This window comes from Cannabis sativa, chromosome 9, assembly GCF_029168945.1.
Source record: "Cannabis sativa cultivar Pink pepper isolate KNU-18-1 chromosome 9, ASM2916894v1, whole genome shotgun sequence".
In the NCBI taxonomy this organism is placed as follows: Eukaryota; Viridiplantae; Streptophyta; class Magnoliopsida; order Rosales; family Cannabaceae; genus Cannabis; species Cannabis sativa.
The window spans coordinates 24,178,028-24,194,723 of NC_083609.1; the positions used below are offsets into that span (position 1 = coordinate 24,178,028).

The window sequence follows — 16,696 nt, forward strand, 5'->3', positions numbered from 1 at the left end:
AGCAAAGCAAGCTAACAAAATGAGAAGAATGAGTCTTCTCACTTTGTTTCTCAACTCAAGCCCAACAAAGGATAAAGAAAATATGAAAAGAAGCAACCACAACCAGGGGCTAAGGGATCTCAGAAGATAAGTGAGAGGGAGTCAAAGCTTAAAGTGGCACTTATGTTAGAGTTGATGTTATCTATATTGGCACACTTATTCTTGAATTACAGTTTAGTGTTCAGATTGTTTTGAACAGTAATTTCTTGATTCCTACTTTTAAAGTAATTCAGTTTCGCTTCCGCTTTTAGTTAAACAATGGTTTTCTTTTCGTTTTGCCAATTATAGTGTTGACATTATGTTTGACTCCGAATAATTGGAAACTGTTTTTACTCTGATATTCTTTTCAAATTATCATTGACTTCCTTAGCTTCCTTTTTCAATATTGTGAATATTGTGGATAAGAAATCTTATATTAAGATAACATCCTTATTATTCTGGCACGATAAATCGGGTCATATTTCTAAATAAAGAATTGATCGATTACTTCTAGCTAAAATTCTTTCTCCTGTTGATGTTTCTGGTTGTGATACTTGTGCTGATTGTACTGGTGAAAAATTGACTAAAATAAGAAAGCAGACTGCTCACTATAGTCACTCTTTATAAGAGATTATCCACACTAACATCAGTAAACCTTATTCCAACACGTTGTGCAGCAACAAGTATTTTATAACTTTTATCGATGTTTTTTCTTCTTATGGCCTCACCTACCTGATCAGAGACAATCCAACGCTTTTGATAAAGTTAAAATCTTTCGAAATGTTCTTGAGAAATCATTGGGAAGAGTCATAAAATTTGTTCATTTTGATCGCGGAGGAGAATATTCTCGTTGTTATATAGAATCTAAACAACACATGAGGCCTTTTGCTGAATATTTTCCAGAACATTGTGTAGTTTCTCAATACAATATGTCAGGTTCACTGAGAAAAATGGCGTTGCTGAAAGGAAAAATCGCACTCTCATGGATATGATCAGAAACATGATAAGTAGAACAAATCTTTCAGAGTTTTTATGGAGTGAAGCACTCATGACTGCAACTTATATTTTAAATCGTGTTCCCAGTAAATCTGTTTCCAAAATCCTTTTGAGTTGTGGATTGAGAGAAAGCCTAGCCTAAATCATCTTCATGTATGGGGTTGTCCAGCTGAAGTACGGATTTATGATCCTAATTTGAAAAAGTTAGATTCGAGAACAAATCGTTGTTATTTCATTGGTTATCCAATGCGCTCAAAAGGATATCGCTTTTACTGTCCTACTCGTGGTACGCGAATTGTTGAATCTCAGACTGCTAAATTTCTGGAATTTGATGTTGCTGAAAATATTACTTCACCATCTCTTGAAATGGGGGAGTCATCTAAAGGAAATTTTATTCCTATCTCTTTTTCAAGAGATGATAATAATAGCAGTCTTATTCTTACTCTAGTTGATAACACTCCCATTGCTGATGAATATATTGCTCCTAATATCTAAGATGACAAGGGTCCTACTATTGATGAGGAACCTATTATTGAAGAAGGTTTTGTTGTTAATGAAGATCCTGTTATTGAAGAAATTCCAATTGTGGAATATGTCATTCAAAATGGTGGTCAACAAATAGAGGTTATTCCAGAAGTACCTCCTATATGGAGATCTCAAAGACAAAAGATGTCAATAAGGTGTGATGATAAATCTATTTACCTTGGAGAAGGTGAATGTGATCTTGGTCATTTTGTGGAACCTCTTACTTATAGTGAAGCACCCAATTGTCCACATTCTTCAAAATGGATAGAAGCTATGGATGATGAGATTAAGTTCATGGACAAACATAATGTATATGTGGAAGTTAGTTCTATTACCTGATGGTTTCAAACCAATAGGTTGTAAGTGGATTTTAAAAACTAAAAGGGATAAAAAGGGGACAGATTGAAAAGGTTTAAAGCGCGTTTAGAGGCTAAAGGCTTTACTCAAAGAGAAGGTATTGATTACACTGAAACTTTCTCACATGTTTCCACTAAAGATTCATTCAAAATTATTATGGCCTTAGTTGCGCATTTTGATTTAGAGTTGCATCAAATGGACGTTAAAACTGTTGTTCTGAATGGAGAATTGAGTGAGCAAGTCTATATGTGTCAACCTGAAGGCTTCGAGGAAAATAGAAATGACAATTTAGTTTGCAAATTGAAATGATCTATTTATTGTCTCAAACAAGCATCTCACCAGTGGTACTTGAAGTTTGATAAGGTTGTGACACTGTTGGGTTTCATCGAGAACAAGTTTGACTAGTGTATTTATATGAAGATCAGTGGGAGTCATCATATTCTTTCTTGTTCTTTATGTAGATAATATTTTACTTGCCAGCAGTGATTTGTCATTACTAAATGAGACCAAAAGTTTTCTGTCTACCAATTTTGATATGAAAGATCTTGGAGAGGCATCTTTAGTTTTGGAGATTGAGATTCATCATGATAAGAATTGAAAATTTCTTGGCTTACCTCAAGAAGCTTACATTAATCGTGTGCTCAAAAGGTTCAACATGGATTTGTGTAAAGCTGATTCGTTCTTATTTTGAAAGGGACAAATTTACTAAGCAACATTGTCCCAAGAACGACTTAAAAAGAGAAGCAATGAAGAATATCCCATATGCAAATGTAGTAGGGAGTTTGATGTATGCTTAGGTTTGCACTAGACCTGACATTGCTTTCATGGTCGATGTTCTTGGGAGATATTTATCTGATCCTGACCATGATCGTTGGGTTGCAGCCAAGAAAGTTTTGAGATATTTGCAAAGAACGAAGAGTTTTATGCTCGTGTATAAGCATGTTGACAATCTTCGAGTTGTTGGTTATTGATTGATTTTGGTGGTTGTGTAGATGATTTAAAGTCAACTTCGGCTATATTTTCACTTTTGTTAGTCTTGCTATTTCTTGAAAAAGTGTTAAATAGACTTTAATCACATCATCTACTATATATGTTGAGTTTGTCGTATGTTATGAGGCATCTTTGCAAGCTTTATGGTTAAAGAATTTGATTTTAGAGATACGACTAGTTGATTCTATTTCCTCTCCTATACTAATCTATTGTGATAATAATATTGTTGTTTTCTTTTCAAAGAATAATGAGATTAGTAGTGCTTCTAAACATATGGAAATAAAGTATCTCACTATTAGAGACTTGGTCAAGAAAGGAGACATTGTGATAGAATATTGAAAGACCAAGTTGATGTTAGCAGATCCTCTAACCAAAGGATTAAGTGCCATATTGTTTGATTACATGTTGTTCATATGAGCATTTTATAATCTTTTGTTCCTTTGGGTTAGTGGGAGTTTCTTATTTTATCTTTTGAGATTACATTTATATTTAATTTACTTGTTGATGTTATGAACTACTTTGTGGGCCAATACTTTTTGATTATTGGATGTTTATGCTTTCAGTTAGGTTTTGTTATATTCTCGAGAATGATTGAATTGAAAGCATGTAGTTCATATCTTGTTGTGATCATTGTATTTTAAGTATATTTGCTTAATGACAATGATATGTTGTTGGCTTAATTCTTTAAGCATATTTAGTGACACTAACTTATTTTAAGTGGTGTATGATGAATTTCACTGGCTTATTTATTAAGCATCACGGTATCAGTGAAATTGAGGACTGATAAGGATATTATGTTATTTTAAATTGATCACATGTTGAACATAATTCCTTACCACCTTTCTTAGACTTATTGACCATGTCGATTTAATACTTTGGTATTTGTGATTATGAATGTCTTTTGTTGAGTTAAAAACAATATGATTGTCATAGTTCATTATCAAAGGTTAAATTGGACCGGTATGTTGAGATGCTATCAGAGAACTATCATTTTTTAAAGTGGCCACAAATGTTTTCTTGTTATTCAACCCATGAGTCGTTTTCAAATAAAATTATTTTGATATATAATATATATGTATTAAAATTAATGTAGCCCAAGTGGGAGAATGTTAGACTTTTTATTTGGGCTTACATTAAGTTTTATTGGTTTTATTAAAACTTGGGTTGATTGGATAGTTCTTTGCTGTGTTAGCCCATGTTGTTGGTGATCAATTGTTAATGGGCTTAGCATCTGTGTGTAAAGTCTAGGTGAAGCAGAAGTGTGGGCTTTTCTAGTTGACTGAAGCCTTTGATGAGCAGGCCCAGCCCAACTAGGGTTTTGTAGCTAAGTCCCCTCCCTAACTCTATAAATACATATTGTCTCATCACAATTGTATACCTTTTGATAGTCAGATAAATAAAACTGCTTCTGATTTAGAGATCTAGGGAGGAAGACTTAGTTGATAGTATTGCACTATTAAATTGGAGTAACTGCTGTGGATCAAACAGAGATAATTGCTATGGATCAATCAGGTACACATACCTAATTATTATATATTACTATTGTGTTCTATGTTATATACAAATAGATCTTGGGTATATTATTAATTTTCTAACATTATATACTTAACACTTGTTTCACTTTGAGCCTCTTAATACTACAAATAAATACTTCATATTTTCTAAAATAATTAGTATACATTGCAAATTAGATTAGTTTGTGATATATGTTGGACTCGTTGGTGTGTGATATTGTTAATGTGGTAGTTTTTTAGTTATATTAATGCCTCTAAAAATCATGCATTTAGATACTGATGTGGTATTATTTTTTGTCGTTTTGTAATTTAGTTTCTAAATTTGTTTAGTGTAAGATTGATGATGTGTTAATTTTTTGTTGGTTTGTAATTTATTTTAGGTTGGCGCAAAATAAAATTGATATATGTCGTTTTTGAGGTTTTTGTTGGTTGTTTCATATTGGAATGACACACTGCGGGAGTTGATGTTATGGTATTTTTACGTTGTTTATATGGTATATATTTTAAATTTTGATTTTGGAGTTGTTATTCAGTTGTAATTTATTAGTTGTTCAATAAAAAAAATGAATATATGTTTAATTGTTTGTTAGTTATTTGCATGTAAAAAAACATTTTAATATATGTTGAACAACTAACAAACAACTAGATAACAACTCCAAATCAACTAACTAATAGTTTAATAACAATAAAAATTTATTCACGGTGATACGTTTCAAAAAAAAAAAATAAGTACAAATCATTAATATAAACTCATTACATTAATTTTACCCAGCAAAAAAAAAAAAAAATCGTTAAATTAACCTAAAATATAAATAAACTTAAAATCAACCTAAAATACACATTTGAAACTAAACATTAATCTAAAATTATATAAAAATATATTATTATAAATTAAAGAACGTAACAGTAATACAAATATATTTATAATATATGTTTAGTTTTTATGGTGTGTTATAAGTAATATTTTGTAGGTGTTTTTATTTTATTAAATTATTTTTGTATTTATTAGGTTGTTGACTCAATATATTATGTCTAATTTATTTGCATATTAAAGTTGAGTTATTTTTTAATGATAATTTTGGGTTTATATACAGTTGTTCTTGTGTATATTTTTAGTTTATTTTTGACACATTTTGTTGTTGTTTTGTTTTTTGTCAGCGTGTTGTGGGTTTGATGTAGAATTTTTTTTTAAGAAAAAAAAATACAATTAGTTGTTATAAAGGTGATCCAGTTGTTTTAAGTTATTTTTTTGGGAAATTTACATACAAGCACATTAATATTGATTTATTTACATAAATATTGTGATCCAAATTAATATAAAAAATATTAACGTTTTCCAATACCGTTCACATATTAATTATTTTGCTTTAAGTATATATATGACATTAACTGATGAGATATATTTCATACTATCATCGTTTTACTTTTTTTAAAATTTGTCAAGTTATTTGAAGTGAGAGAAAAACATTATTTTCATTTATTTATATACTTATTTATTTTATAGTTTATAAGGGTGTTATTGTGTTGTTTTATTGTTGTTATTTACAAGGGCGGCTAATAGCCTGTGCAACCTGGGCAGTTGCACAGGGCCCCAAAATAATAGGGGACTATTATTATTATTGTTATTATATTTTTTTTTTGAAAATATAAAAAATGTTAATTAATATTGAGAATAGGAAAGGTTGTTATTGGTAGTTTTCCATAGCATAACGTTAATATTAATGTTATGTACAATTATTATATAAATACACAATTAACATTCCCATTTTTATCTCATTCTTTCTCTTTCTCTCATTCTTTTTTTTAAAAAAATTAGTATCATTCTCTTCCTTTCTTATATTTTTAAATCAATTTTAGTTTTTAACTGCCATCAATTCTCATAAAAAAAAGTCAGGTATATATTATATATTATATAATATAAATGTTACATAATGTATATATATTGTTTATGTATATTCTCTTTCTCTAATCTCTATAATATTTATATATATATATATATGTGTGTTTTTTAGATTGGAGCTTTCACTTGGTTGTTGGTTTGTTATTTTTTTGTCACTTGGTGATTGTGGTATTGGGCAATTGGCGATATTAAATTTATGATAGCAACAAATACCAGGTTCTTTTGTTCTTTTATTTATTTCTAATTTAATTATTACTCTCTTGATTGTTCTTTGAAATATTATATTAGTTCTTTTTTTTACTATGTCTCCCAATATTAGAAAACATGAGTCTGGGTATGAAAAACGTAAGAAAAAAAAATTGAGGAGTTAACTCAATCTCAAAAAGGAGCTCTTGATAAATTTATTATAAAAGAACCATTAGTTTCTTTAGAAAATCATAATTATGACATTGTTGATGTTGAAATTCCTGAAAATATGGTTCCTAATGAAAATGTTAGTATTGAGAATCAGAATGAAAGTGTTGATGTGGAAAATAGAGGTGATGTGCCTATTGAAAATGCTAATGTGGAAAATAATAGTGATGAGTCATTTAAAAATGATAATATGGAAAATCAAAATCATAAATATACTACAAATAGTGATGATGATCATTTGAATAATTCATTTAAAAACGAAGATGTTTTAGAGGATAATGATGATAACAATGCAGAGCAATCAAACCCATTTGAACATTTGCTTGATATATTTGATCCAAGAAATTTGGATGCTCTTGATTAAAAAATGATTGATTTATTAGTGTTGAAGGGTCCAAAAAGAAATTATTCTGTTATGAGTGGTTCTAAAACTAAATTTTTTAGATGATTCACTGCTAATTTGTATACTAGAGTTTTATCAAATGGAGAGAAGTGTGATCGAGATTGGCTTGTTTATTCAAAAGAGTTAGATAAAGTATTTTGTTTTTGTTGCAAAGTTTTTAAAAGTGGGATTGGTAGAGGCATGTTAACAAATGAATGCTTTAGTGATTGGGCACATATTGGTGAAAGACTTAAAGAGCATGAGATTAGCATGGAACATGTTAAATATATGACCACTTGGTATGAATTGCGTCTAAGGCTTAAAAAGAATCAAACGATTGATAAAACTACTAAAAGGCAAATTGAAAAAGAAAAAGATCATTGGAAAAAAGTTTTACTAAGAATTATTTTAATAGTAAAATTTCTTGCTAAACATAACTTGACCTTTCGTGGTTCTAATGAGAAATTCTATCAAAATAGTAATGGAAATTTTTTGGGTTTAATTGAAATGTTGGCAGAGTTTGACCCTGTTGTCCAAGAACATGTTAAACGCATCACAAATGATGATATTCACAATCATTATCTTGGACATAACATCCAAAATGAGTTAATACTTTTGCTTGCTTTTACAATCAAAACTGAAATCATTAAAAAAGTTGAACAAGCAAAGTATTTTTCTGTGATACTTGATTGTACTCCTGATGTTAGTCATCAAGAGCAGATGTCCTTAATATTGAGATATGTGGATGTTTCTTCACATTTGGTTAACATTGAAGAATCTTTTTTAGGATTTTTAAATGTGAATGATACAACTGGTCAAGGACTTTTTGATGTTTTACAAACTGAGTTGAAAAAACTTAATCTTGACATATTTGATGTGAGAGGACAAAGTTATGATAATGGGTCAAATATGAAGGGAAAACATCAAGGTGTACAAAAAAAAATTAGCCATAAATCCAAGAGCCTTTTATACTCCTTGTGGAAGTCATAGTCTTAATTTGACATTATGTGACATGGCTGAATCATGTAGTAAAGCTAGAGATTTTTTTGGAGTTATCCAGCGCATATATACAATTTTTGCCAATTCTACTAAGAGATGGAAAATTTTGAAAGATAATGTGAAAGGATTGACTCCAAAATCATTGTCATCCACTCGTTGGGAAAGTCGTGTAGATAGTGTTAAAGCTATAAGATTTCAAATATCAGACTTTAGAGAAGCTTTACTTGAAGTGTCAGAAAAAGATGAACTTGATTCTTAAATAAGAAGTGAAACAAAATCCTTAGCGACAAATGAGCTTGGAGATTTTGAGTTTTAATAGCAATTATTATTTGGTTTGAAATATTATCTGCTATTAATTTAGTTAGCAAGCTTTTACAATCAAAAGATATGCTTATTGATGTTGCTATGGAAAAAATAAAAGGGTTAATTTATTTTTTTGAAAAATATAGAGAAACAGGTTTTTATGATGCCTTGAATAGTGCTAAGAAAATTGCTATTGATATGAATATTGATCCAATTTTTCCTCAAAGACGCACAATTAGAAGAAAAAGACAATTTGATGAGAATTTGAATACCCCATCTATTGAGTTATCAGGAGAAGAATCTTTTAGAATTAATTATTTTTTTTACCTTGTTGATCAAGCCATTGTTTCTCTTACTAAGCGATTTGAACAATATGAAGAATATGAAAATATTTTTGGTTTTTGTTTACTTATGATAAGCTCCAATCATTAGACAATACATGTTTGAAGTCTTGTTGTAGTCATTTTGAAAAGGCATTGAAACATAATGAACAATATGATATTGATGGAAATAAATTATATGTGGAGTTAAAGAAATCTTACCTAGGGAAAAAATGAGAGCTATTGATATATTGGAATTTTGAAATGCGTAGATTATTTTCCTAATACAATTATTGCATACAGAATTTTATTGACTATTCTTGTGACAGTTATTTTTGCAGAAATAAGTTTTTCGAAATTGAAGTTGTTAAAGTCCTACCTGCGGTCTACCATGTTACAAGAAAGACTTAATGAATTAGCATTGATCGCAATTGAAAATGATGTTTTAGAAACTGTAAAATATGAAGAGATGGTTGATCAATTCGTCTCAAAAAGTGTGCGAAGAATGGCCTTTTTAGATAGAAAGTTGATACTTACTTAAAGTTGTAATGAAATAAATAAGAATTGTTATAATAAAATAGTTTTTTTTTTTATTAGGGGCCTAAAATTTAAGATTGGAACAGGGCCTCCAAAATGTTTAAGACGGTCCTGGTTATTTAGTTATCTTGATAATAGAAAAATTAATAATATGTTTAGATTTTTTATCATGAGTATATATGTATTAAAATCTTTCAAATTCTCAAATTAAATCATTTGCCACTTAATGACAATATGTTTGGTTCACAACTTTAGTGACAAGTTTAAGTTTAAGGTCATCATATTATATTCCACATGTTATATTTAGTTAATCACAAAAATACAAATACAGATAACAATTTTGTGATAAATCGCCACCTCATAATTATAGATAAATATATGATTTTATGGGAAAGAAAAGTGCAGCTAGTTACGAGGTCTTTTTTTGTGACTGCATGTGTGTGAAAGGAAAAAAATGTAAATTTTCTCCCTATGAAACATTGAATTGCAAAATGAACTATTGGTGAGTGTACTGTATAGAGTTATGTTGTACCTACATTTATTCGCGTTAAATTATGTGTGCACGAACTCCACATTTAAAAATAAAATAAAATTAATCATTTTAAAATAGAAATAATCTGCATTAATATTCGTTGTTGGCTTATTGGTTATAATAACACTCAACTAAGTGGGGATGCTTGTTCGAAATGCATCCAATAAGGCTGCTCACAAGTGAGTGAGGCCTCAGTATTTTTATAATTAGTAAACTTATAAATAGTATTTTTGTAAATATTAAATAGTATAAATATTTATCAGTGTAAAAAAAAATCCGTATTATTTTGGTTCTGATGAATTTGAGCTGGTAAAGTCATTAAACGTTATTTAATAAGAGGAGTGAAGAGTTGAGGTGATCTCTCATAAGATTAAGGAGTATATATTTATCTATATATATATATATATATATATTCGTACATAGTCTCTCTTCCCCATTCAATCTTTTCACTCTCACATTTCTCCCAAAACCTAATAAATTAATGTCTCCAACCTTGAATCTCTCGACCGGCGCCGGCGACATGATCAACAACTCTAGCTCCAACTCCGGCCACAACATTATTCCGATGTTTGGTCTCGATCACCACAATGATGAGTTCTATGATCAAGAATCTCAAGAACCTCCACAGTCAACAACTACTCATCATCAAGAACCATCATCATCTTCTTGTACTGCTCCTACAGCAATAATTGACCCGTTTAGCCGTGGGATCTTCTATGCTTCATTCCGCCATTTCTGGTCCACACAAAGACAAGAAATACGTAACAACCCCTTCGAGTTTCTCCTATCGTATCTCCAGCGCTATGCATTTGTCTATGCATTCACACTTTATTCTGCAACTATTGGACCTGAGAAAGACATTATTCCTGCTGATCAAGGTCGAATCTTTGCTCCTGTTGTAAGAAAATTAAATTCATTCATAGAGAAATTAGAGAGGAAACCCTCATTCGAATCGAACGTGGACAACCTGACGAGTAAGGCTGTGGAGGAGAAGACCTCAAATATTTGCAGTGTGTGTTTGGAAAATTTCAAAATAGGCGAGGATATGACCAGGTTAATATGCGGTCATGTGTACCATAAGAGTTGTGTACTCGAGTGGTCTCACCGCTCCGGTCAATGCCCCTTGTGTCGGAAGGAGTTGTTGCAGCCAGTGATAAATGTCGCAGTTGAAGTTCACGTCCGTTGTGACTGTGATAATGATGGTAATGGCGATGGTTGTTTCGACTATCATTCTTTTATGAAAATTGAAGATATTAGCCCAGAAAAGATTACTATTTTGGCACGATTTGATGCAGATAAGAAACTTACTGCCACTCTTTATTTTCCCAAATGGAAACCCAAGAGACACGGAAATGGTAATTATTAATTCTTGTTATTATATTGGAATATTATTAATTTAGTTGTTCTTGCTATTAATCTTGTAGTTAGTATTGTTGTATTTAACAGATCAAGTCTATATATATCCTTCATTTGTGACTCCATGATATCAAGATCATTAATTCGATCATTATTTAGTTACGCAAATTGATTATATAGTGGTTGTTTTCTTTACAGATTTATATATATAAATATGATTTAATTAAGTACTTACACAGAATATGCCATGCATTATATAATTGTTTAAAGAAAAAATTAAAATTCTTTTTTCACTCTTTATATATAGTACTCCTAATAATGGTTGTAATTTCGTTTTGATCTAGGTGTTGCTGCAGCTCTGATTGAATATACTGATCTGGACAGCCAATGAATAATCTGATGATAAGTTTTGTAGAGATTTTTGATTCCAGGAAATTTGTATAAGTTAGTTGATATATATAATTAAGTTCGTGATTATAGCAGAGAATTTGTACTTAGTCTAATTAGTGATAACTACAACTTTCTTTTTTATTATTAGTATGCTTAGTTTTCCATTTTACCTCATTTTTCTTTTTATGAAATCTATTAATCATGTGATTAATTTTACACGTCCTCACACAAAAATGGATATTATACGTCATACATCATCTTACTTACGTCTCAATTTGAAATCCGAACGTCTTATTGTTAAACTTAATCATATATGAGCAATTATAAAATACAATTTCTATGCATAATACTCGATAATGCAAGAGGTGAAAGTATTTATTTAAATTAGAAAATATATAATAATCAATAAAATATATCCATATATAGCCTATATTGTCTATGTTGTCTATTATGTGAGAAATTTGACACTAAATTTCTCCAAAGTAATCAATACAAACACAAGATTAAGAGTAAATGCAAGAGAGAGAGCAAATGTATTGCGGAATCCCAAAAGTACATCTCTAGTATTAGTGGGTAATAGCCTTTAACCGACAAAAAAAAAAGATTTTGTAATAGTGAAAATGACTGCTGAAAAAAGAATAAGGCTGCATGAATGAAGAAAAAGGAGCCTTCGGGATCACCTTTCAGAGTGGGCACAAAATTTTGTCGGCCCCATCTTTCTGCGTGCCTAATGCCTCAAATGGCACGAAGTGGTAGAACGGTGAGGTCGACTTTTTGTTGTGCTGAAATTCTGTTTGGAAAAATTCCCACCTAACTCCAATGGTGCATTTTCGGCAAAAATAAACCTAGGAACAATATTTTACGTGCCTAAAATGGCCATGTCGTGCCAAAGCCACATTTTAATTAAAAAAAATAGGCACAACTTCCTCTGTGTTGATCCTAAATTCCTAATCTATGGGCATGACATGTTGTCAGCCCAAAGTACGTGCTTTGTGTCTAGACTGAATTATATATGTATTTTATAAAATAATTATATATATATATATATATCATTTTCTTGGATAGAAATAATATTATATTCATGGGTCATGTATTGAAGAAAGATGGTGTGAAAAAGAGTAAAAAGAATGTAATTGAATTTTTTTTTGAAGGATGATGCATAATTTAAGCCTTTATTTAATAATAATAATAAGGATTTATTCCTCTATTAAATTGTGCCTCCTAAATATTTTAGGACATTTAAAATTCTCTTCAAATTATTGAAATTGGAGGGCACAATTTGATAGATGTTACAATTTAAGAGATAATTTGGTACATGTTAAAATTTAAGGGGTAATTTGGTAAATGTTAAAATTTAAGGGGTAATTTGGTAGATGTCAAAGTTTAGGATACGATTTGATACATAGACAATCGCCATGTTAAGCGTCTGCTAATAAAATTGAACGAATTTGGTAAAAATCCTTAAATCTAATAATAAAAATTAGTTGTCAAAAAATTTTAATATACATGGGAAAAATATGCTAATTAACCTTAAAAAAAAGGGGTAAAATCTAGGAGTGCTGAGGAGGTGATAGCGCCTCTCATAAAGTATAGTATATATATACGTTGTGAAAATTCGGTTTTGACCGAGTAAAAATGTTTTACGCACATATAGTAATAAATAATAATAATAATAATAATAATAATAATAATAAATATATAATATAATAAATAAATAAATAAATAAACAAATATATATAATATAAATAACTTTTTTCTCCATCACTGGTATATGAGCACTCTCTCTCTTTCTCTTTCTCTCTCTTCAAGCTTCAAAGAAGCCATAACCACCATCACCACCGCTCTCCGACGACCCATCTCTGGCCACCGCCCGGCCCCACGCGCCAGACCAATCGAAAGCCCAAGTGCAAGCAACCTCACCCCCAAGCGGTGCTGCTTCTTTCATCGCCGTTAGCTTGGGATCGCAAGTCAAAGTTTGGGGTTTAAACTTTGAACAGATTTTTCGGTCACCTTCGGTGTCCATTTGACGAGCCGTCTTCACCACTAAACCCAGCGCGTCAAGGAGAACAACCTACACTAAGCTATCTTGCCCAACTCTCTACTTTTTCAGGTGACATTTTTGTAGCTCTGCCCCTTTCCGGTCGGCGACATCGTGTACTATTTTGACAAACAGTTGGTGTGGGTGTGATCTACTCGTCGAGGTGGTCGTTTTGATATACACTACCCCTATTTTTGGCGATGTTTTCAGTACACCAATTTTTACCGCCACCGATTGTTAATATGCACCGTTTAGGTGAGGCTTCAGAACCCCAAATTTTAAATATAGTCATATTATATGTCGTTGGACTCGATTTTGAATGTAGAATGCAATGATGATGATTATTTAGCCATTTGATGGTATAGGTGTGAGTAATATCTAAGATTAGACTAAACAATTGGAGCTCGGGACTTGAGAGCTAAGATCGTCTTTTGGACCAAAGTTTAACGACTTGGGAGAGGTAGAGACTCAACTTGATTATTGGACTTAATTTTTATAAGTGTTGCATAACATTAGACATATTCTAATTTTTTATGATTTGCAAATTGTTTGAAAAATTGAAAACTTAATCTGCATATTTTTCTGGACTGTCCTGGGACACTGAGTGCCAAATATATTTTTGTGTACAAATATTTATGCAGGTGATGATTTTTGAGTTTATTCAAAATACAGCCGTTATACTGCCAGATTTTCTATAAAATAAAAATGAATATGTTCTTTTGTTATGCTTATTATTTGCCTGCTTTGGTTATACTGATGAGAGCCATGTTGATCATGTTCAGTGCATATTGTTGTTTCACAACCTAATCTCTGTGTCATCATAGGTAGATCAGGTGTGCACTCACCTGTAGGTGAAAGACCTAGAATCTGTACAGAGAGTGAATTAAATCTGACCCCTGGTATTATGGTGGATATCAGATGTGACTACCTGGTTTTGGATGTTGTTTTCTATGATTGGTATTGAGAGCTAAGGGTCTAGTGGACGGTGTGATATGCATTTGATGCTTGACTTTATGATTCTTTGTGGTCTCTTTATTTTGTTTATACATTTGATACTAGTGATGAAATATTTTATTTTTACCAAGCTAACCATGCAGGAATTTTATTAAACCAAGAGTCCTTTGATATTAGTTATTTTCCTACTGAGCTTTATAAGCTCACCCCCCTATTTTCTACCCTTCCAGGAACTCAGCTTGATGCTAGCGGATGATGATGGTACTGTTGAGAAAGACAGTCGTTATTAGTTTAGTCTTATTCTACTCTCTAATCTTCCAATGAAACTGGTTTGTATTTAAGCTGAAATGGATGGTCTCGATGACTTAAATTAGCTATGTACTAGTTAGAAATGAGGAATGATGGATGCTAGATATTATTTTGGTATTTTATTGACTTATTAAATCAATCTATTCGGTGATTACATAACTCTGGTGATATTATTGTTCTTTTATATTGATGAGTGGTCCTGATTTTGTTACTAATATTTTCTTGTTAATATAGGAGTTAATCCATTACTTTTAAATTATTATTTTGTGATATAAATAAAAGGATCATTTATAAGCTTTATCTTCCTACAAAGGTCAAAGTGTGACCTTTGACCATCCAAGTTATAGATATTACATATCTACCACGGCTTAGGGCTCGGATCGTGACAGAAAAATGGTATCAAAGTACTGGGTTTAATTACCTCGGAGTGTGTCACCAAATAGTTTAGATTTATTTTAAATAATAATAGTAATAAGTATCTTGATATTTATATGTATAAGGCATATTTATATTATTAGCATCCAAACCTCACTAACTGATTAGCTTCTGGTTCTTAGATCTAAGAAAATACCTCCAAAAGGAAGGAAGACAAGGAGAACGGTTGGAGAAGACGTCCCTCAAGCTAATGTCCAACCTCAACAAGCTGAATTCCTTATGAACGCCCTTCTCGAGGCCTTAAGAGTAGTTCTCACTCATTAGATGGATCCTGTGTTGGGAATTATTTTACCAGGATCTTAGATATACTCACAAGTATGTTGTTTAAACATCCTAAATATGAACTTTCTAAAACGATAAAATAAACACATATAAAGTTAAGAAAACCTTACATTGATGCAGTGGAATTAATGTCTCCTTCCACTCAGATCTCTAACCCTTGATTCCTTTCTGTAGCAGAGTATAATCAAGATCTGAGCCCGAATGTCCTTCTTCTTCAAGTTTTGATCCTTCACAGTCTTCCAATCTATGATTGAGTTACTGCTTGCTGTGTGTGGGCACTTACTCTTTCACTAGGGTCACGAAAAAGATGAAGGCAAAAGAGAGAGAGGTATTTCGGCCAAGGTAGAAAGTGGGAAGGCTCAGTTTTCTGAAGAGAGAAATTTCCGTCAGAAAAATGATCTGAAAACTTGTTAAAGCATGTGTTGTGACTGAGCCATCACTTTCTATTTATAGGCAACTACTAGGTTTAGGTTAGGATTTATTTGGCATTAAAATAATAAAAATATTAATTTGAAAAACAACATCTAAGTGGCCGGCCAAGGTGTATAAATGGGCCTCACTTAATTTTGCAATTTTATCAAATTTTATCTCTATTTTCTCAAAAATGCCAATTTTCCAATTCTAACCTTTTAAATGCCAAAACTAATTATTTAATAACTAAAATAGATTATTAAATAATATTGTCATTTAATTTAATTATTAATTAGACATATAAAGTCCATTAATAAATAAATAAACCTAGAAAACTCTTTTCCTTACAATTTCACCCCTGAATAGTGAAAATTCATAAAATTAGACATAGTCTAACTTTAGAATTATAATTGACCAATCACGAATCAATTAATGAGTCTTACAAGCAGAATGTTCTCAACTAGAATGGGGACCATGGATCTATATGCTGAGTTTCCAATAAGTGAACCAAATTTACCAAGTAAATTCCTACTTATTAATTCTTCGTTGAATCCACTCTTAGAACTTAGAATTGCACTCTCAGACTTATATAGAGCATATTGTATGTTTCACGATACCAATATACTATCTCATTTAACCATTGTTATAATCTTATTGTGATTTAAAGATCCTCTATATAGATGATTTACATCGAGATGGGATTTCTTTACCGTTCTCACCCCTCAATGTATTTT

The 16,696-nt window shown here is 31.0% G+C and overlaps 1 protein-coding gene and 1 pseudogene across 1 annotated transcript; both read left to right on the forward strand.

The window, feature by feature from the left end:
* Positions 1-6,442: 6,442 nt before the first annotated feature.
* LOC115723877 (uncharacterized) lies at positions 6,443-10,025 on the forward strand (annotated as a pseudogene).
* Positions 10,026-10,029: 4 nt separating this feature from the next.
* LOC133031153 (E3 ubiquitin-protein ligase RING1-like) lies at positions 10,030-11,744 on the forward strand. The gene is made up of 2 exons (XM_061104567.1): positions 10,030-11,142; positions 11,488-11,744. The coding sequence occupies exons 1-2, from the start codon at positions 10,269-10,271 to the stop codon at positions 11,532-11,534; spliced, it is 921 nt and encodes a 306-aa protein (XP_060960550.1). The 5' UTR covers positions 10,030-10,268; the 3' UTR covers positions 11,535-11,744.
* Positions 11,745-16,696: the final 4,952 nt, after the last annotated feature.

What these genes read in the sequence shown, in the direction of transcription:
- LOC133031153 (XM_061104567.1), top strand. Translation starts at nt 10,269, where the DNA reads ATGTCTCCAACCTTGAATCTCTCGACCGGCGCCGGCGACATGATCAAC. An exon ending in ACCCAAGAGACACGGAAATG is followed by an intron (nt 11,143 to 11,487) that starts GTAATTATTAAT and finishes GTTTTGATCTAG; the next exon opens with GTGTTGCTGCAGCTCTGATT.